This window comes from Salvelinus alpinus, chromosome 29 (genome assembly GCF_045679555.1).
Source record: "Salvelinus alpinus chromosome 29, SLU_Salpinus.1, whole genome shotgun sequence".
In the NCBI taxonomy this organism is placed as follows: domain Eukaryota; kingdom Metazoa; phylum Chordata; class Actinopteri; order Salmoniformes; family Salmonidae; genus Salvelinus; species Salvelinus alpinus.
In genome coordinates, this window is record NC_092114.1 from 5,760,976 (window position 1) to 5,784,362 (window position 23,387).

Below are 23,387 nucleotides of genomic sequence, written 5' to 3' on the forward strand. Positions count from 1 at the left end.
GCATGGTAAAGCCTACAGACGTGAGTCTGTTGTATCATTTGGTATGTATTATCAGTTCAGCTCTAAAAGCAATGTTTATTTCACCCCTTAACACCCTACCAGTAGATTGGCATTAACTAAACGCGTCTAGATTATGTTTAATTCACCCCTTAACACCAGTAGATTGGCATTAACTAAACGCGTCTAGATTATGGCATTAGCCAAACACATCAGCAAGTTTCCTTCCCTATGTGAGTGTAGAAGCAGAGCTATCGCTATCAACAAGTCATACTTCATGGTAACACACCTATGGTAGCACAGTTGACAAGTCATCCTTCATTTTGCCGCTAGAAATGCGGCCATTTGTATGTATAAATGTGTTAAAAATCTATTGAAGTAACTAGCAGATTTACTAGATAGCTAAAATAGTTGCCTTGGTAACCAAACAAACAGATTTGCTAGCTTAGCTAACAAACCATCCGCCTTGCTTTCTATTATGAAAATTGAATTCAACAATACCACTGCCCAGAATCGGCCCAAGTACACCGGCCGTTTCCGTCAACCAGAATTCAGCCATCTTTGCCCGGCATCTTACCAGAATCCCCCTAGAAGCGGCCCGATGCAAATTTAAATAAACATATACAAAATTACCCGATTTAGTCATTTAAATATTACTATTATACATACAAAGTATACCCATCCACAAAAAAACATTTTGTCTCGGAGGAAACACCACACCATGGTGACTGTGTCAGCGTGCATGCGCCTAGCCCGTCACAGGAGGCGCGACAGCTCGATGGGACAAGGACATCCCGGCCGGGCCAAACTCTCCCCTAACTCGGACGATGCTGGGCCAATTGTGCGTCGAACCAGCATCTGTAGAAACGCAGTTTGCACTGCGATCCAGTGTCTTAGACCGCTGCACCACTCGGGAAGTTCCATCCACAAAGTTATTCATGCATATCAATTGCCTTGCACAAAGTATCAAAATAGTAAAAAAGCAGCCCGTGTAGTCATCTGCCAGAGAGTTGCCCCAATTGTCCCGAGCCCCAAGTAATACATTTGGGCCAGATAACTCACACCGGAATCGGCCCAAGCTCAATCCCCGCATCCTAGCCATAAGTAATACTGCCGAAGGCGGCCCAGACTCGGCTGGTCCCAGATATGACGACGGCCGAGTCTGACTCTCAGCCGAATGCCCCAAATCGGGCACAGGTGTGTCCCATTTCGCTGACGACCCTTCCGGCTCCGCCCACCGACATCCTATTAAGGAAACGAGCAAAGATAAATAATTCATCAGACAGAGTGGGAGGGTCATCACACAGCTGACATAACTTGTCATAATATGGTCATAACATTGTCATGACACATATTTACACCTTTTGAGACATATAGTGTGTTATTTTATGGCTGGTTATGACACCTACATCAGTGTCAAAACCTACAAAACCTACTACACAAGGCACAAAGTTCCATTACAACATAGCCTACTTGTCAAAAGTATGTTTATGTTATTTTCTGAAATGGACCATATTCAATTATCATTGCAATTGATCCCAAATTGATGACAGAGCACCTACCCCAATGCTCTGTTTCTGATGAATGCAGGAGCAGATTTCAGGAGCAGGACACCCTCTTTTTGACTGATGACTGATATGGCATGCATGTGATAAACCTATCAGTTTTGTACGATTATGATTGTCATAATGCTTCTTGACAGTGTCATAAAGTGTAAAGAAAGAAACAAACTTAAAGAAACAAACTTTTTTTTAAAAGGAAACTTCTTGGAAGGGAAAAATAACGTAACGCAACACAATATATGGTTCTAGATACTGTTATGACCATGTCATGTCAGCTGTTATGACATATTATGACATGCTTATGCCATAACGTGTTACGATGCTGAGTATTAAGTAACGTTTTCCACAATATTGCCCTGCATTATATGGAAATAATACATGCTTTAGAATGTCCTTCAAGCCAATCAGAAACGAGTATTCAACAATAATTCAGAATAATTATTGACTTCACTTCTGTTATTCTTACAATTATTAAATGCATAGTATACAATTATGGAATGGCTACTGCTTCTATCAATCAATCAATCAATTTTATTTTATATAGCCCTTCGTACATCAGCTAATATCTCGAAGTGCTGTACAGACACCCAGCCTAAAACCCCAAACAGCTAGTAATGCAGGTGTAGAAGCACGTTCTATAGCTCATGTCTTCTGGTCTAGGCCAAGTAAGTGGAATAGAATGTTATATTGAGTGTTTTGGCTAACACAATATATTTCTCCAACACTATATTGAGTGTTTAGGCTAACACAATATACACTGCTCAAAAAAATAAAGGGAACACTTAAACAACACAATGTAACTCCAAGTCAATCACACTTCTGTGAAATCAAACTGTCCACTTAGGAAGCAACACTGATTGACAATAAATTTCACATGCTGTTGTGCAAATGGAATAGACAAAAGGTGGAAATTATAGGCAATTAGCAAGACACCCCCAATAAAGGAGTGGTTCTGCAGGTGGTGACCACAGACCACTTCTCAGTTCCTATGCTTCCTGGCTGATGTTTTGATCACTTTTGAATGCTGGCGGTGCTTTCACTCTAGTGGTAGCATGAGACGGAGTCTACAACCCACACAAGTGGCTAAGGTAGTGCAGCTCATCCAGGATGGCACATCAATGTGAGCTGTGGCAAGAAGGTTTGCTGTGTCTGTCAGCGTAGTGTCCAGAGCATGGAGGCGCTACCAGGAGACAGTCCAGTACATCAGGAGACATGGAGGAGGCCGTAGGAGGGCAACAACCCAGCAGCAGGACGGCTACATCCGCCTTTGTGCAAGGAGGAGCAGGTGGAGCACTGCCAGAGCCCTGCAAAATGACCTCCAGCAGGCCACAAATGTGCATGTGTCTGCTCAAATGGTCAGAAACAGACTCCATGAGGGTGGTATGAGGGCCCGACGTCCACAGGTGGGGGTTGTGCTTACAGCCCAACCCCGTGCAGGACGTTTGGCATTTGCCAGAGAACACCAAGATTGGCAAATTCGCCACTGGCGCCCTGTGCTCTTCACAGATGAAAGCAGGTTCACACTGAGCACATGTGACAGACGTGACAGAGTCTGGAGACGCCGTGGAGAACGTTCTGCTGCCTGCAACATCCTCCAGCATGACCGGTTTGGCGGTGGGTCAGTCATGGTGTGGGGTGGCATTTCTTTGGGGGGCCGCACAGCCCTCCATGTGCTCGCCAGAGGTAGCCTGACTGCCATTAGGTACCGAGATGAGATCTTCAGACCCCTTGTGAGACCATATGCTGATGCGGTTGGCCCTGGGTTCCTCCTAATGCAAGACAATGCTAGACCTCATGTGGCTGGAGTGTGTCAGCAGTTCCTGCAAGAGGAAGGCATTGATGCTATGGACTCGCCCGCCTGTTCCCCAGACCTGAATCGAATTGAGCACATCTGGGACATCATGTCTCGCTCCATCCACCAACGCCACATTGCACCACAGACTGTCCAGGAGTTGGCAGATGCTTTAGTCCAGGTCTGGGAGGAGATCCCTCAGGAGACCATCCGCCACCTCATCAGGAGCATGCCCAGGCATTGTAGGGAGGTCATACAAGCACGTGGAGGCCACACACACTACTGAGCCTCATTTTGACTTGTTTTAAGGACATTACATCAAAGTTGGATCAGCCTGTAGTGTGGTTTTCCACTTTAATTTTGAGTGTGACTCCAAATCCAGACCTCCATGGGTTGATAAATTTGATTTCCATTGATAATTTTTGTGTGATTTTGTTGTCAGCACATTCAACTATGTAAAGAAAAAAGTATTTAATAAGAATATTTCATTCATTCAGATCTAGGATGTGTTATTTTAGTGTTCCCTTTATTTTTTTGAGCAGTGTATTTCTCCAACACTATATTGAGTGTTTTGGCTAACACAATATATTTCTCCAACACTATATTGAGTGTTTTGGCTGACACAATGTATTTCTCCAACACTATATTGAGTGTTTTGGCTGACAAAATGTATTTCTCCAACACTATATTGAGTGTCTTGGCTAACACAATATATTTCTCCAACATTATGTTGAGTGTCTTGGCTAACACAATATATTTCTCCAACATTATGTTGAGTGTCTTGGCTAACACAATGTATTTCTCCCTCCATCCCTGTTGCTGCAGACGCTGAGAGGCTCAGACACTGCCAAATCCTTGGACAGTGATGTTAGCGACGTGTCCGCTATGCCGTGTGCTTCTCGGCTCAGCAGCATGAGCCACATATCTGTCCAGTCGGAGACGGCAAAGGGAAACCACAACATCAGGTGGGACTGAGCTCTGTGTCTGGCCTGCCTGGTCTGCGAAACCTCTGGAACCTACTAATGCTAATGTCACTGGCGATGGGCAAGCCCTCAACTGCCTCAATTCATGGTTGTTCATTACTCTGCTATGCGCAGAAATGTTCCATATGGAAATATTTGCACCCAGCTACTATTTGAAAGGGGAAGTGTGTATTCTATGCAGACAAGTACTGCTCTCTTGACGGTTTAGTTTTTTTGATATTTCACTTTGTTTTGCCATTTTATGTTGTATATCTGCGTTGCCTGTTTCTTACAATATTATATTACATTTTTTATTTATTTCACCTTTATTTAACCAGGTAGGCTAGTTGAGAACAATTTCTAATTTACAACTGCGACCTGGCCAAGATAAAGCAAAGCAGTGCGACACAAATAACAACACAGAGTTACACATGGACCAAACATACAGTCAATAACACAATAGAAAGAAAGTCTATATACAGTGTGTGCAAATGAGGTAAGATAAGGGAGGTAAGGCAATAAATAGGCCATAGTGGCGAAATAATTACAATTTAGCAATTAAACACTGGAGTGATGTGCAGAAGATGAATGTGCAAGTAGAAATACTGGGATGCAAAGGAACTAAAAAATAAATAAATATGGTGATGAGGTAGTTGGATGTTTTTTTTTTACAGGTGGCATATGTACAGGTGCAGTGATCTTTGAGCTGCTCTGACAGCTGGTGCTTAAAGTTAGTGAGGGAGATATGAGTCTCCAGCTTTTTTGTAATTTTTGTAATTCGTTCTAGTCACTGGCAGCAGAGAACTGGAAGGAAAGGCGGCCAAAGCAGGTATTGGCTTTGGGGGTGACCAGTGAAATATACCTGCTGGAGCGCGTGCTACGGGTGGGTGCTGCTATGGTGACTAGTGAGCTTAGATAAGGCAGGGCTTTACCTAGCAAAGACTTATAGATGACCTGGAGCCAGTGGGTTTGGCGACAAATATGAAACGAGGGCCAGCCAACGAGAGCATACAGGTCGCAGTGGTGGGTAGTATATGGGGCTTTAGTGACAAAACGGATGGAACTGTGATAGACTGTATCCAATTTACTGAGTAGAGTGTTGGAGGATATTTTTTAAATGACGTCGCCAAGGATGACAAGTCAAGGATCGGTAGGATAATCAGTTTTAAGAGGGTATGTTTGGCAGCATGAGTGAAAGATGCTTTGTTGCGAAATAGGAAGAAAATTCTAGATTTACTTTTGGATTTGGAGATGCTTAATGTGAGTCTGGAAGGAGAGTTTGCAGTCTAACCAGACACCTAGGTATTTGTAATGTCCACAATTTCAGTCAGAACCGTCCAGAGTAGTGATGCTGGACGGGCGGGCAGGTGCAGGTAGCGATCGTTTCAAGAGCATGCATTAAGTTTTACTTGCATTTAAGATCAGTTGGAGGCCACGGAAGGAGAGTTGTATGGCATTGAAGCTCGTCTGCAGGATGGTTAACACAGTGTCCAAAGAAGGGCCAGAAGTATACAGAATGGTGTCGTCTGCGTAGAGGTGGATCAAATCAAATCAAATTTTTATTTGTCACATACACATGGTTAGCAGATGTTAATGCGAGTGTAGCGAAATGCTTTTGCTTCTAGTTCCGACAATGCAGTAATAACCAACAAGTAATCTAACCTAACAATTCCACAACTACTACCTTATACAAACAAGTGTAAAGGGATAAAGAATATGTACATAAAGATATATGAATGAGTGATGGTACAGAACGGCATAGGCAAGATGCAGTAGATGGTATAGAGTACAGTATATACATATGAGATGAGTAATGTAGGGTGTGTAAACAAAGTGGCATAGTTTAAAGTGGCTAGTGATATATGTATTACATAAAGATGGCAAGATGCAGTAGATGATATAGAGTACAGTATATACATATACATATGAGATGAGTAATGTAGGGTATGTAAACATTATATTAAGTGGCATTGTTTAAAGTGGCTAGTGGACATTTTTACATAATTTCCATCAATTCCCATTATTAAAGTGGCTGGAGTTGAGTCAGTATGTTGGCAGCGGCCGCTAAATGTTAGTGGTGGCTGTTTAACAGTCTGATGGCCTTGAGATAGAAGCTGTTTTTCAGTCTCTCGGTCCCTGCTTTGATGCACCTGTACTGACCTCGCCTTCTGGATGATAGCGGGGTGAACAGGCAGTGGCTTGGGTGGTTGTTGTCCTTGATGATCTTTATGGCCTTCTTGTGACATCGGGTGGTGTAGGTGTCCTAGAGGGCAGGTAGTTTGCCCCCGGTGATGCGTTGTGCAGACCTCACTACCCTCTGGAGAGCCTTACGGTTGTGGGCGGAGCAGTTGCCGTACCAGGCGGTGATACAGCCCGACAGGATGCTCTCTCTGTGCATCTGTAGAAGTTTGTGAGTGCTTTTGGTGACAAGCCGAATTTCTTCAGCCTCCTGAGGTTGAAGAGGCGCTGCTGCGCCTTCTTCACAACGCTGTCTGTGTGGGTGGACCAATTCAGTTTGTCCGTGATGTGTACACCGAGAAACTTAAAACTTTCCACCTTCTCCACTACTGACCCGTCGATGTGGATAGGGGGGTGCTCCCTCTGCTGTTTCCTGAAGTCCACAATCATCTCCTTTGTTTTGTTGACGTTGAGTGTGAGGTTATTTTCCTGACACCACACTCCGAGGGCCCTCACCTCCTCCCTGTAGGCCGTCTCGTCGTTGTTGGTAATCAAGCCTACCACTGTAGTGTCATCCGCAAACTTGATGATTGAGTTGGAGGCGTGCATGGCCACGCAGTCGTGGGTGAACAGGGAGTACAGGAGAGGGCTCAGAACGCACCCTTGTGGGGCCCCAGTGTTGAGGATCAGCGGGGTGGAGATGTTGTTACCTACCCTCACCACCTGGGGGCGGCCCGTCAGGAAGTCCAGGACCCAGTTGCACAGGGCGGGGTCGAGACCCAGGGTCTCGAGCTTGATGACGAGTTTGGAGGGTACTATGGTGTTAAATGCTGAGCTGTAATCGATGAACAGCATTCTCACATGGGTATTCCTCTTGTCCAGATGGGTTAGGGCAGTGTGCAGTGTGGTTGCGATTGCGTCGTCTGTGGACCTATTGGGTCGGTAAGCAAATTGGAGTGGGTCTAGGGTGTCCGGTAGGGTGGAGGTGATATGGTCCTTGACTAGTCTCTCAAAGCACTTCATGATGACGGAAGTGAGTGCTACGGGGCGGTAGTCGTTTAGCTCAGTTACCTTAGCTTTCTTGGGAACAGGAACAATGGTGGCCCTCTTGAAGCATGTGGGAACAGCAGACTGGGATAAGGATTGATTGAATATGTCCGTAAACACACCAGCCAGCTGGTCTGCGCATGCTCTGAGGACGCGGCTGGGAATGCCGTCTGGGCCTGCAGCCTTGCGAGGGATAACACGTTTAAATGTTTTACTCACCTCGGCTGATCAGAGAATCACCAGCAGCAAGAGCAACATCATTGATGTATACAGAGAAGAGAGTCGGCCCGAGAATTGAACCCTGTTGCACCACCATAGAGACTGCCGCAGTTCTGAACAACAGGCCCTCCGATTTGACACACTGAACTCTGATTGAGAAGTAGTTGGTGAACCAGGCAAGGCAGTCATTTGAGAAACCAAGGCTGTTGAGTCTGCTGATAAGAATGTGGTGATTGACAGAGTCGAAAGCCTTGGCCAGGTCGATGAGTACAGCTGCAAAGTATTGTCTCTTATCGAGGGAGGTTATGATATCGTTTAGGACCTTGAGAGTGACTGAAGTGTACCCATGACCAGCTCTGAAACCAGATTGCATAGCGGAGAAGGTACGGTGGGATTTGAAATGGTCGTGATCTGTTTGTCAACTTGGCTTTCGAAGACCTTAGAAAGGCAGGGTAGAATAGATATAGGTCTGTAGCAGTTTGGGTCAAGAGTGTCTCCCCCTTTGAAGAGGGGGATGACCACGGCAGCTTTCCAATCTTTGGGGATCTCAGACAATACGAAAGAGAGGTTGAACAGGCTAGTAAAACATTTACGGCTGATCATTTTAGAAAGAAAGGGTCCAGATTGTCCAATCCTGCTGATTTGTAAGGGTCCAGATTTTGCAGCTCTTTCAGAACATCAGCTATCTGGATTTGGGTGAAGGAGAAATGGGGGAGGATTGGGCAAGTTGCTGTGGGGGGTGCAGGGGTGTTGACCAGGGTAGGGGTAGCCACGTGGAAAGCGTGGCCAGCTGTAGAAAAATGCTTCTTGAAATTCTCAACTATTGTGGATTTATCGGTGGTGACGGTGTTTCCTAGCCTCATTGCAGTGGGCAGCTGGGAGGTGCTCTTATTCTCCATGGACTTTACATTGTCCCAGAACTTTTTGTAGTTTGTGCTGCAGGATGCAAATTTCTGTTTGAAAAATCTGTCCTTTGCTTTCCTAACTGCCTGTGTATATTGGTTCCTAACTTCCCTGAAAAGTTGCATATCAGGGCCTCCCGGGTGGCGCAGTGGTCTAGGGCACTGCATCGCAGTGCTAGCTGCGCCACCAGAGTCTCTGGGTTCGCGCCCGGGCTCTGTCGCAGCCGGCCGCGACCGGGAGGTCCGTGGGGCGACGCACAATTGGCCTAGCGTCGTCCGGGTTAGGGAGGGTTTGGCCGGTAGGGATATCCTTGTCTCATCGTGCTCCAGCGAGTCCTGTGGCGGGCGCAGTGCGCACTAACCAAGGAGGCCAGGTGCACGGTGTTTCCTCCGACACATTGGTGCGGCTGGCTTCCGGGTTGGAGGCGCGCTGTGTTAAGAAGCAGTGCGGCTTGGTTGGGTTGTGCTTCGGAGGACGCGTGGCTTTCGACCTTCGACTCTCCCGAGCCCGTACGGGAGTTGTAGCGATGAGACAAGATAGTAATTACTAGCGATTGGATACCACGAAAATTGGGGAGAAAAGGGGATACATTTATTTTTATTTTATTAATTTAAAAAAGTTGCATATCGTGGTGGCTATTAGATTCTAATGCAGTACGCCACAGGATGTTGTTGAGCTGGTCAAGGGCAGTCCGGTCTGAAGTGAACCACGGGCTATATCTGTTCCTAGTTCAATTTCTTTTGAATGGGGCATGCTTATTTAAGATTGTGAGGAAAGCACTTTTAAAGAACAACCAGGCATCTTGTAATGACGGAATGAGGTCAATATCCTTCCAGGATATCCGGACCAGGTCGATTAGAGGCTGAAGTGTTTTAGGGAGTGTATGACAGTGATGAGGGGTGGTCGTTTGACCGCAGACCCATTACGGACGCAAGCAATGAGGCGGTGATTGCTGAGATCCTGGTTGAAGACAGCAGAGGTGTATTTTTAGTGCAGATTGGTTAGGATGATATCTATGAGGGTGCCTGTGTTTACGGATTTGGGGTTGTACCTGGTAGGTTCATTGATCATTTGTGTGAGATTGAGGGCATCAAGCTTAGATTGTAGGATGGCCGGGGTGTTAAGCATGTCCCAGTTTAGGTCAGCTAACAGCACGAGCTCTGAAGATAGATGGGGGGAAATCAATTCACATATGGTGTCCAGGGCACAGCTGGGGGCAGAAGGTGGTCTATAGCGAGCGGCAACGGTGAGAGACTTGTTTCTGGAAGGGTGTATTTTTAAAAGTAGAAGCTCAAATTTTTTGGGCACAGACCTGGATAGTATGACAGAACTCTGCAGGCTTCTCTGCAGTAGATTTAAACTACGACACATTTGGCAGTTCTATCTTGTCAGAAAATGTTGTAGTTGGGGATGGAAATTCAGGATTTTTGGTGGCCTTCCTAAGCCTGGATTCAGACACGATTAGGACATCCGGGTTGGCGGAGTTTGCTAAAGCAGCGAATAAAAAATACTTACGGAGGAGGCTTTAACCTCTCTGGGATAGCGGGACGCTAGCGTCCCAACAGCCTGTTAAAATGTAGAGCGCCAGATTCCCAAAAAAATCTATAAAATCAAACTTTATTAAATTACACATATAAGATACCAAATTAAAGCTACACTCGTTGTGAATCCAGCCAACATGTCAGATTTCAAAAAGGCTTTTCGGCGAAAGCATAAGATGCTATTATCTGATGATAGTACAGAAGCTACACTCTCTTTTTTGACAATTTCAACCATGCCGGCGCTACTCAAAACGCAGAAATAAAATATAAAACATGCATTACCTTTGACGAGATTCTTTTGTTGGCACTCCAATATGTCCCATAAACATCACAAATGGTCCTTTAGTTCGATTAATTCCGTCCATATATATCCAAATTGTCCATTTATTTGGCGCCGTTGTACCAGGAAAAACAGCGTTCAATTTGCGCAAAATCACGACAAAATATCAAAAAAATTACCTCTAAACTTTGCCAAAACATTTCAAAGTACTTTTGTAATACAACTTAAGTTATTTGTAAACGTTAATAATCGATCAAATTGAAGACTGGTCAATCTGTTTTCAATACAGGATATCAACAAACTCACGGTACTTTTCAAGTCTTGCTCAACTCTCAAACATAAACAAACGACGTCACTCCACTTCCGGGTCAATATCTTTCTCTGTTAACTAAGGAAAAACCTTAACCTTTTTCCATACAATGGCGACATCCAGTGGAAGCAGTAGGAACTACGTGTATACTGATTAGAATTCTGGTTTGCCCATAACAAACCATTGAACATACAGGAACTTAAAAATAAAAAAGTTAGTCCTCAGGGTTTTGACTGCTATATAAGTTCTGTTATACTTACAGATATGATTCTAACAGTTTTAGAAACTTCAGAGTGTTTCCTATCCAAATCTACTAATAATATGCATATCTTATATTCTGGGGATGAGTAGCACGAAGTTGAAATTGCGCACGCTATTTTTCCCTAAGTGAAAACTCTGCACCCTATCCTCAAGAATTAAATGTTAACATGCATGAAACTAAGGCTTGTACGGTTATAGAAGTCAACAAATGAGAAGGCCTGGGGAATGGGAGTAGAGCTAGGCACTGCAGGATTAACCTCTACATCACCAGAGGACCTGAGGAGGAGTAGGATAAGGGTACGGCCAAGGGCTATAAGAACTGGTCGTTTAGTACGTTCGGAACAGAAAGTAAAAGGAGCAGGTTTCTCAGCGCGGTAGAATAGATTCAATGCATAATGTACAGGATGTGGTAGGATGTGAGTACAGTGGAGGTAAACCTAGGCATTGAGTGACAATGAGAGAGGTATTGTATCTAGAGACATCAATTTAACCAGGTGAGGTCATCGCATGTGTGGGAGGTGGGACAATAGGGTTAGCTGAGGCATATTGAGCAGGGCTAGAGGCTCTACCGTGAAATAAGACAATAATCACTAACCAAAACAGCAATGGCCAAGGCACATTGACATTAGGGAGAGGCATGCGTAGCCGAGTGATCATTGGGTCCAGTGAGTAGCTGGGCGGGCTGGAAACAGGGCGATTCAGACAGCTAGCGGGCTGGGGTTAGCAGGCTAGCAGAAGGGCCTTAGAGGTACGTTGCGACGGAAGAAGTCTGTTATAGCCCCTTCCTAGGGTTACGTCGGTAGACCAGTCGTGATGGATCAGCGGAGGGCCGTGTAGTGAAAGGGTCCAGGCCAATTGGCAAAATAGGGATAGTAGCCCAAAAAATTGTCTGATGGACCTCTTCAGCTAACAATCCGGTATGCTCTAGACAGCTAGCGGGCCGCGGCAAGAAGGCTAGCAGATTGGCATTCAGGGGACGTCGACGGAGGAGCCTGTTGAAAAACCCCCTCGGGCGCATTACGTTGGTAGTCCAGTCGTGATGGATTGGCGCGGCTGTGTATCGGCAATAAAAGGGGTCCAGGCCAATTGGCAAAATAGGTATTGTAGCCCAAAGGGTGGCTGATGGACCTCTTCAGTTAGCCGGGAGATGGGCCTAGCATAGGCTAGCTCCAGGTTAATTGGTGCTTGCTTCGGGACAGAGACGTTAGCCAGTAGAAGCCAATCAGATAGCAGCTAGCTGGCTGCGAATATCCAGGTAAAGAGGTTCAGAACTTGCGGTAGGAATCTGGGGATATGGAGAAAAGGAAGTCAGATATGCTATGGGTTGAATCGCGTTGTGCAGACTGGCAGGAGTTGTCTGGGCTAAAGGTTTGCTGATGACCGCTAGCAGTGGCTAGCTGACTACTAGCTAGTAGCTAGTTAGCTGGCTAGCTACTGTTGGGGGTTTCGTTTCTAAAGTAAAGAAAATAGCAAAAACACACCACATTGGGTGAGGTGGGTTGCAGGAGAGTATGTTGAAGTTGGGGATAAGAAAAATATGTGCGAAGAAAAAAGATAAGATATATATACACTGGACACGACAAGACAAAGACAAAAGATGCCTGACTGCTACGCCACCTTGGATCCGATTAGTGTGCATTGCCTGTTTCTTACAATATTCTTTGTCTGCCTTGCCTGTTTCTGAGAATGTTCTATGTCTGTCTTTTTCTCAGAATGTTCTGTCTGCCTGTTTCTGAGAATGTTCTATGTCTGCCAGTTTCTCAGAATGTTCTGTCTAACTGTTTCTGAGAAAGTTCTACAGTTGAAGTCGAAAGTTTACATACACTTAGGTTGGAGTCATTTCAACTCGTTTTTCAACCACTCTACAAATGTCTTGTTAATAAACTATAGTTTTGGCAAGTCGGTTAGGACATCTACTTTGCGCATGCCACAAGTAATTTTTCCAACAATTGTTTACAGACAGATTATTTCACTTATAATTCACAGTATCACAATTCCAGTGGGTCAGAAGTTTACATACACTAAGTTGACTGTGCCTTTTAACAGCTTGGAAAATTCCAGAAAATAATGTCATTGCTTTAGAAGCTTCTGAAAGGCTAATTGACATATGAGTCATATGAGTCAATTGGAGGTGTACCTGTGGATGTATTTCAAAGCCTACCTTCAAACTCAGTGCCTCTTTGCTTGACATCATGGGAAAATCAAAAGAAATCACCCAAGACCTCAGAAAAAAAATGGTAGACCTCCACAAGTCTGGTTCATCCTTGGGAGCAATTTCAAATGTCTGAAGGTACCACGTTCATCTGTACAAACAATAGTGCACAAATATAAACACCATGGGACCACGCAGCCATCATACCGCTCAGGAAGGAGACTTGCACTTGGGTCTTCCAAGTGCACTTCACAAAATAGATGGCATGATGAGAAAATAAAATTATGTGGATATATTTAAGCAACATCTCAAGACATTAGTCAGGAAGTTAAAGAATGGGTCTTCCAAATGGACAATGACCCAAAGCATACTTCCAAAGTTGTGGCAAAATGGCTTCAGGACAACAAAGTCAAGGTATTGGAGTGGCCATCACAAAGCCCTGACCTCAATCCTATAGAACATTTGTAAGCAGAACTGAAAAAGTGTGTGTGAGCAAGGAGGCCTACAAACCTGACTCAGTTTCACCAGCTCTGTCAGGAGGAAGGGGCAAAAATTCACCCAACTTATTATTTTGGGAAGCTTGTGGAAGGCTACCTGAAACGTTTGACCCAAGTTAAACAATTTAAAGGCAATGCAACCAAATACTAATTGACTGTATGTAAACTTCTGACCCACTGGGAATGTGATGAAATAAATGAAAGCTGAAATAAATCAAATAAATCAAAGTGGCTTTGGGGTAGAGCTGTTAAGGAGCCTTTTTCGGTCCTACCCCACCCTTTCGGTCCTACCTCACCCTCTTCACAATTGTCTTGGTGTGTTTGGACAATGATAGTTTATTGTGGAAACCAAGGAACTTGAAACTCTTGACCCGCTCCACTTCTGCCCCGTTGATGTTTATAGGGGCCTGTTCGGCCCTCCTTTTCCTATAGTCCATGATCAGCTCTTTTGTCTTGCTCACATTGAGGGAGAGGATGTTGTCCTGGCACCACACTGCCAGTTCTCTGACCTCTTCCCTATAGGCTCCCTATAGACATGTTCTATGTCTGCCTGTTTCTGATAATGTTCTATGTCTGCCTGTTTCTGAGAATGTTCTATGTTCATGGTCACCCATTTTCTCTGCCCTCTGTTCTGTTCTGTTTTACATGCCTCCGATCATTCATCCTGTTGTGTGTCTTCAGTGAGGGCCAGTTGGAGGTGGGGACTTTGGCTGAGGTGGCTGAGGAAGTAGTAGGAGGAGCAGAAGGAGGCCGAGGGGGGGCGGAGGGGGGCGTAAGTGGGGCGGAGAGCGGGGAGGGGGCAGTGTCAGGGGAAGAGGAGGAGGAAGAAGACACAGCAGAGACCAAGTAAGTCTGACATCTAACCAGTGACAACCTGTCACTAACCCTAACCCCTGACACTGCTCCTGTTTCACTTATACTTGTAACCTGTGACCTTTGACCGTTGTCAGTGTCGTAGTCCCCTGTAGCTGAATCTGCAATTCTCTGCCTGTCTCCCTCCTCTCCTCCTATTTTCTCCTTCCCATCTCCACTTGTCCACTTTCCATTCCTTCCCTGTATCTTTGCTCTCTGTCCCGTCTACGTAACATACTGCCCTGAGCTACCTTGCCCTGGCTGACGTTGCTGACTGACAGTAAGTTTACGTCCAAAATGAAAAACAGGCCGGTGGCAGCGGCTCCCATCCAGAGGAGCTCCAGTGTGGGAGGGGAGATGTGCTCTCTGAACAGGAATGATGACGATGATGACGACAAGAAGAGGCGCTCAAGCTTCGGTGCTAAAATAATGGGGATGGTCGGCCTCGGGAAGAAAAGCCAGAGCGCCACGCAGATCAATGATGAGGGTGAGTCCAGACTGTTTTACCTCACCTTATAACCCTAACCCTGAGGGTGAGTCCAGACTGTTTACCTCACCTTATAACCCTAACCCTGAGGGTGAGTCCAGGCTGTTTTACTTCGCCTTCTAACCCTAACCCTGAGGGTGAGTCCAGAATGTTTTACCTCACCTGCTGGTTGATGCTACAGGGAGAGACAGGGAGAGGGTTGATGCTACAGGGAGAGACAGGGACAAGGTTGATGCTACAGGGAGAGACAGGGACAAGGTTGATGCTACAGGGAGAGACAGAGAGAGGGTTGATGCTACAGGGAGAGACAGAGACAAGGTTGATGCTACAGGGAGAGACAGGGACAAGGTTGATGCTACAGGGAGAGACGGGGACAAGGTTGATGCTACAGGGAGAGACAGAGAGAGGGTTGATGCTACAGGGAGAGACAGGGACAAGGTTGATGCTACAGGGAGAGACAGGGACAAGGTTGATGCTACAGAGAAAGTGTTGATGCTACAGGGAGAGACAGGGAGAGGTTTTATGCTACAGGGAGAGACAGGGACAAGGTTGATGCTACAGGGAGAGACAGGGAGAGGGTTGATGCTACAGGGAGAGACAGGGACAAGGTTGATGTAACAGGGAGAGACAGAGACAAGGTTGATGCTACAGGGAGAGTCAGGGACAAGGTTGATGCTACAGGGAGAGTCAGGGACAAGGTTGATGCTATAGGGAGAGAAAAGGAGAGGTTTGATGCTACAGGGAGAGGTTTGATGCTTCAGAGAGAGACTGGGTCATCAAATAAATGAAACATTTTGAATACAGACTGTCGCCCTACAATAAACATATTACAGAGGAGATGGACCCCCTGGTTGCCCTCTAGGTTACAGAGAGCTGGCAGTCCCATCCACCAAACTACCAGGTGTGAAACAGGGAAGAGACTCATGGGGTACTCTAATATGATATAGAGCAGACTTAACCCATTCTATTAAATTAGTCAAAACAGGAAGATTTTACATCTGGCTAGAAACTAATGAGGAAATTATCTCAACAGAGAAAAATGTCTTCAGGTGTGCTACCTATATCCCCACCAATAGAATCCCCATACTTTAACGATGACAGCTTCTCCATCCTGGAGGGGGAAATCAACCATTTCCAGGCCCAGGGACATGTACTAGTCTGTGGCGACCTAAATGCCAGAACTGGACAAGAACCTGACACTCTCAGCACACATGGGGACAAACAGCCACCAACAAAAATGGGTCACAATTCCTGCAGCTCTGTCTCACGTTGGGTCTGTACATAGTCAATGGTAGGCTTCGAGGAGACTCTTATGGTAGGTACACCTACAGCTCATCCCTTGGCAGTAGTACTGTGGATTACTTTATCACTGACCTCAACCCAGAGTCTCTCAGAGCATTCACAGTCCACTAACACCACTATCAGAACCTAAACAGAGCAATACTCAAATTTTGTATTTATTTATTTTATTTAACCTTTATTTAATCATGAGGCATCAAAGCCAAAGAAACTGCACAATATTAAGACATTCTATAGATGGAAGGAAATGCAGAAACCTACCTAACCTAAAAACAATTAGGTAACAACGAATTCAATCCTTTTAGACAACTTCCTGGACAAAATATTTCACTGTAATAGTGGTGTGAACTTGGCAGTAGAAAGCCTGAACACTATATTTGACCTCTCAGCTTCCATATTAAATCTAAACTTTTCAAGCATTCAACCTAAGAAAATTAGCAACAATTGCAAATGGTTTAATGAAGAATGCAAAAACCTAAGAAAGACATTGAGTAACCTATTCAACCAAAACCATAGAGACCCAGAAAAACGTGCAAGTCTGAGTGTATGTAAATTTCTGACCCACTGGGAATGTGATGAAATAATATTCTCTACTATTATTCTGACATTTAACATTTTAAAAATAAAGTGGTGATCCCAACTGACCTAAGACAGGGCATTTTTACTAAAATGAAATGTCAGGAATTGTAAAAAAAAAACTGAGGTTAAATGTATTTGGCAAAGGTGTACGTAAACTTCAGACTTCAACGGTATTTATCCAAAACAGAGATGAGTGGTTAAAACTTCTTGTCAATAGGGGGGCGCTGTTTTCACTTTGGAAAAAATCGTGCCCATATTAAACTGCCTCGTACTCTATTCTAGATCGTACAATATGCATATTATTATTAGTATTGGATAGAAAACACTCCCAAGTTTCTAAAACTGTTTGAATTATATCTGTGAGTAAAACAGAACTCATTTTGCAGCAAACTTCCAAAAATCTGAAAACGATGCTCTGTTCCAGGGCCTGCCTATTCAATTGCCTAATATTTATCGATATGCATGCACTTCATACGCCTTCCACTAGATGTCAACAGGCAGTGGAAGGTGGAATGGGGTGTCTAGCTTGATCTGAGGCCGAACAAGAGCTTTTGGAGTGACAGGTCTGGAAATGTCTTTGTCTTCTCTGGCGCGCGAAGTACGTCGACATTGGCTTCTGAAAAGCGTTCGGTATACACGGCGGATATCTCCGGCTCTGTTTTTATTTGATACATATTAGAAAAACATCATAAAGTAGGTTTTTTCAACCGAGTTTCATCAGTTTATTCAACGTTTATTGGGACTTTGAGAGAAACTGGGAACGTCATCAACATTGGCTAGCATTGTGGCACGAATTCGACAGGAGAAAAAGACATTCTAAAATCAAACAATGATTTATCCTCGACCTAGGACTCTTTGTACAAGATTCTGATGGAAGCTCAACAAAAGTAAGAACAATTTATGATGTTATTTCGTATTTCTGTGGAAAATGTTGATTCCTATTCTCTGCCGTTTTGGCGGGCGCTGTCTCGCAATAACGCAAGCTGTTTGTTATGGTAAAGTTATTTTTAAAAATCTAACACGGCGGTTGCATTAAGAACCAGTGTATCTTTCATTTGCCATACAACAAGTATTTTTATGTAAAGTTTATGATGAGTTCTTTGGTCAGATTAGGTGAGTGTCCAAAATAGCTCCGGACATTCTGGTGAATCGATGCTACATATTCACAATGTATAACCACGGTTTGCAACTCTAAATATGCACATTTTCGAACAAAACATAAGTGTATTGTATAACCTGATGTTATAAGACTGTCATCTGATGAAGTTGGTCAAGGTTAGTGATTAATTTTATATCTTTTGCTGGTTTTTGCGAATGCTATCTATGCGGTGAATAAATGAGGTTGTGTGTTTGGCTATTGTGGTAAGCTAATACAATGCTATATTGTGCTTTCGCTGTAAAACACTTAAAAAATCGGAAATATTGGCTGGATTCACAAGATGTTTATCTTTCCTTTGCTGTATTGGACTTGTTATTTCATGATATGTATATGCTATTATTTACTTGTGGCGCTATGCTAGTCAGCTTTTACTGATGAGGATGCTCCCGGATCCGGGATGGGTGTTAAGTAGAGGTTATTAAACCACTTTTCCAAACTTTTTCACTCTATAACAAAGAACATCCCGGAGTCGCCTCTTCACTCTTGAAGTTGAGACTGGTGTTTTGCGGGTACTATTTAATGAAGCTGCCATTGAAAATACTTATTTAAAAGCCTGTTTTGTAAAATACACTTTGCATAAAATCCCTTAAATATGTAAAGATAGAACTTCAAAACAACTGTGTTCTTTGATGTTGGTTGCACTGTATATTCAACATAAATGATCTCACAAATGTAATAATACCTTTACTTGTAAATGTCCCATACCTCAGGTTCTGTTAGTGATGACCTCAGTAGCAAAGTAACTATCCATTCATAAATTCATAATGCAGTAACCACGTGTTCCACACAGGAATACAAATGATAAGGATTCACTGTTTCACCAACAACTGAACACATATCCCAACCCAACACGGTTACTCCGTCACAATAAAAACAAATGAAATATCACTTGGAAAAAGTTGTATTCAGTCGGTCAGTCAGTCAATCCAATCTGCCAACAGATCTCCAGCGGAGAAGGCCACAGAGAACTGCTGGTACCAATGGAGACTTGTAGATGTCCAACAATAGACATTTTTGGATCCAATCTTTGTTAATCTTACAACACGGCTAAAACACGGTTAAATGGAACAGAACGGTCTAAATGAGCTGTGGGACTGAGGGTTTGATTTCCTCATTTGCACCACCTGTCACCATCTTTGAGCATCTAATGCTGGCTATTTAATAGGGAATTAAAGGTGAAGCGAAGTGTCAGGAGGAGAACCACTGAGACGGTTCAGAAAAATTCGGGGCTGTCAGAAGGGAGACGGATAATGATGACGCTGAAGTGAAAGATTTGATGCTAAAGGGAGAGGTTTGCTGACCTCTCTTGACAGGTTGTGGAACCTCAAATCAATATGTTACACTACAGTTAGATGCTACCGCTCAAGGCTAACACGTCCCCATCTGTCTTTCTCTCCGTGTAACATTATAGTTAGATGTTACCGCTCAAGGCTAACACGTCCCCATCTGTCTCTCTCTCCGTGTAACATTATAGTTAGATGTTACCGCTCAAGGCTAACACGTCCCCATCTGTCTCTCTCTCCATGTAACATTATAGTTAGATGTTACCGCTCAAGGCTAACACGTCCCTATCTGTCTCTCTCTGCGTTAAATTACAGTTAGATGTTACCACTCAAGGCTAATGTGTCTGTCTCTCTCTCTGTTTCATATTACAGTTCAATGTTACCACTCAAGGCTAACACGTCCCCGTCTGTCTCTCTCTCTGTTTTACATTACAGTTAGATGTTACTTCTCAAGGCTAACAGTTCCCTGTCTGTCTCTCTCTCTCTCTGTTTTACATTACAGTTAGATGTTACTTCTCAAGGCTAACAGTTCCCTGTCTGTCTCTCTCTCTGTTTTACATTACAGTTAGATGTTACCTCTCAAGGCTAACATGTCCCCTGTCTGTCTTTATCTCTCAGAGGAGGAAGGGAAGAAGAAGATAATTCGTCTGCCAGTCCAGAGGAGTGTTGAGACGGGATTGGCCATCGAGTTCAAGAGCAGATTGACACGGCAGATCAGCCGAGAGTCTTCCGACCCTGACGCCGAGGCCAAGCCGGGAAAGTAAGCATCCCTCTCTTTATCCTATCCTCATTTTCCTCCTTCCCCCTCCAGGATACACTAAAATAAGAATAATCTGAATCGTTTATAGTGCACTGGAAATCTCCCAATATTAACATAGTAGTTTGTGAATGAAGTACAAAATCAATGGATTACCTAGACCAAACATTGATAAAATAATGTCCCATTTCAATGTGTTATTATGAATACACTACCTGAGCGGTATAGGATAGGATGATATACTTGCAGCAGTGTTGTGGGTAACACATTACAAAGTCACACAGAGTACTCAGATAATTGTTTTGTGGTAATGAGCAGGGTAGTTTTTCAATTTAAGTAATCTGGTAATAATATTTCAGGAGAATCCCCTGCTGATTATAGACCCATAAATGTAATCAATCGTGACAATAAAATAATAACAAATCTTATAAGCAATAGAATTGGAAAAAGTCTTACCAGATTTGCCAGACTACATATCTATCTATCAATCAGGGTTAATTAAAAAGACACTTACAAACAAATACAAGAACATGTTTCAGTTTATACAATAAACAAAAAAATAAGATATAGATTTAGCAATAATGGCTGTTGATGCCGAAAAGGCTTTTGACCTTCTTGAATGTCCTTTTCTATTTAAGACTTTGGAAGATTTCAACTTTCCAGCTGAAATAATACATTTAATAAAAATATTTGATAAAATATACACTAATAACACATTATCTGATGAAATTGCTTTAGAAAGGACCACAAGACAGGGATGTCCTCTCTCCCCTTCCTGTTTGCACTGGCAATGTAAACGCTTGCAGAAAGAATTAGGCAGGACCCAAACGTAAAAGGTATCAATATTGGTAAAAATGAATTTAAACTAAACTTATTTGCAGATGATCTCCTGATATACCTGACAAATATTGAAAACTCAATGCCCCCTTTGCTAAAAGAAAATATTCTGAGAACTCAAATCTCAGGTTATAAAATGAACATATGAAAAAAATCTAATGGTGGCAATAAGATAAATAAAAAGAGTAACTCACGATCTACAGAAATCCTTTAAATGGACCACAAAAACATATGAAATACTTAGGATTCTTAATAAGTGACGACAAACAACAAATATACAACTTTATTCCATTACTCAAACAATATTACATTTATATTTTAGTCATTCAACAGAAGCTCTTATCCAGAGCGACTTACAGTAGTGAGAAATATGTAATATGAAAGCATATCTAATTAAATGGAATCATCTTCGCATACATCTACAGGTAGAATAAATGTATTTATAATGGCTGCTAAAGTTTTTGTTTTTATTTTCGTTATTACTAATTACCCCACCAAAGACTTTCTTTAAAAAAGTATACTCAGTCATATAACTTTAAAACTCATAGAATAAAAAAAGAAAGTTGAACATCTTCCTGAGTCTGAGGGTGGTTTTAACCTTCCAGATTGTAATTGTATCAACTCACTACCCAAGGCTTTTACTTGTGACATATAGTTAAATGCACTAAAGAGGAACAATGGGTACATATTCAAGATGCGCATGCTCATCCCCAGAATCTTTTTCCATCTCTATTTTCAAAAGATAAAGCTAAGAACATTAACAACTTCATAGTTAAAAACAGAATAACAAAATGGAAGAAAATGAAACCTATTCTACAAAAACCAATATCACTCGCTAAAATAACCTTAAAACCTCCTGGCGCACGGATCCCTTTAGCGGGATCATTTTCATCAACAACCGCTAAATTGCAGAGCGCCAAATTTTAAAAAAATTACAAAAAATATTTAATTTCATGAAATCACAAGTGCAATATAGCAAAACACAGCTTAGATTGTTGTTAATCCACCTGTCATGTCAGATTTGGAAAATATGCTTTACAGCGAAAGCAATTTTTATCGATCACTAGACAAAACATTACAAACACCTAGCAGCAATGTAGATTGGTCACGAAAGTTAGAAAAGCAATAAAATTAATCACTTACCTTTGATGATCTTCGGATGTTTGCACTCACGAGACTCCCAGTTACACAATAAATGTTCCTTTTGTTCGATAAAGATTATTTTTATATCATAAAACCTCCATTTGTTTGGCGCGTTATGTTCAGAAATCCACAGGCTCAGGCAGGTCATGAAGGGCAGACGAAAATTCCAAATAATATCCGTAAAGTTCGTAGAAACATGTCAAATGTTTTTATAATCAATCCTCAGGTTGTTTTTAACATAAATAATCAATAATATTTCAACCGGGCGGTAAACTATTCAATACAATAGAGAAAGAAAATGTTGAGCGACCACTTTCGCCCGCAAGAACTAATCAAAGGACACCTGGCTATCCACTGACGCAATTTGATAAATCTCGCTCATTTTTCAGAATAAAAGATAGGCAGGCAATGGAACAGGGATTTTTCAAAATAAGAGGCACTTCCAGGTTGGATTTCCTCAGGTTTTCGCCTGCAAAATCAGTTCTGTTATACTCACAGACAATATTTTGACAGTTTTGGAAACTTTAGAGTGTTTTCTATCCTAATCTGTCAATTATATGCATATTCTAGCATCTGGGCCTGAGAAATAGGCCGTTTACATTGGGAACGTTATTTTTCCAAACATAAAAATTCTGCCTCCTAGCGTCAAGAAGTTTTAAAGAACAATCCTTTGATAGCATTTCAGAATTCACTGATAAATTGATCCACATGGAAAACTAAAGGCATAGAAACCGTACATGACTTGGTAACAGGAAATACATTTATTTCCATGACAGAATTACAAACTATCTACTGACCAATGTAAAAGTAACTTTTCATGAAATTTGATTTTAAATATTTTGGATATCAGAGGAACCTTGAAGGAATCTTATTTGAGTCAGAAAAGGATGTTCATATAATAGGGAAGATATACAAAACCTTGCAGAGATCATATCCAACTGACAATATTTTAGAAAAAATTATTACTAACTATTGGAAACAAGACTTAAAGAACTGATGTTTGGACAAGATGGAGGGAAAGTTGGAGAATAACTAATGAAATTACAGTTAATAAAAATGTGTGCTTAATCCAGTATAAACAAATCTACAGAATGAATTATACAAGAGACAAAATTCACAAATCCTACAGTCAACGGCAGAGTCATGTCTCAAGTGTAAAACTAATAATGACTCAATAATTCATGCTTTCTGGGCATGCTATACAGTTTTGAAGTTGTGGGCAGAGCTAGAAAGTTGGTTGTCTGAGATATTACAATGTAAACTTACTTTTACCCATCTGTCTACATATTT

The 23,387-nt window shown here is 42.7% G+C and overlaps 1 protein-coding gene across 1 annotated transcript in view; it reads left to right on the top strand.

The window, feature by feature from the left end:
• rims2b (regulating synaptic membrane exocytosis 2b) overlaps positions 1 to 23,387 on the top strand; it is a 239,421-nt gene that overhangs the window by 198,950 nt on the left and 17,084 nt on the right. Inside the window, 1 exon segment of the mRNA XM_071373645.1 lies at positions 19,979 to 20,120. Coding sequence (XP_071229746.1) covers positions 19,979 to 20,120 — 142 coding nt within the window.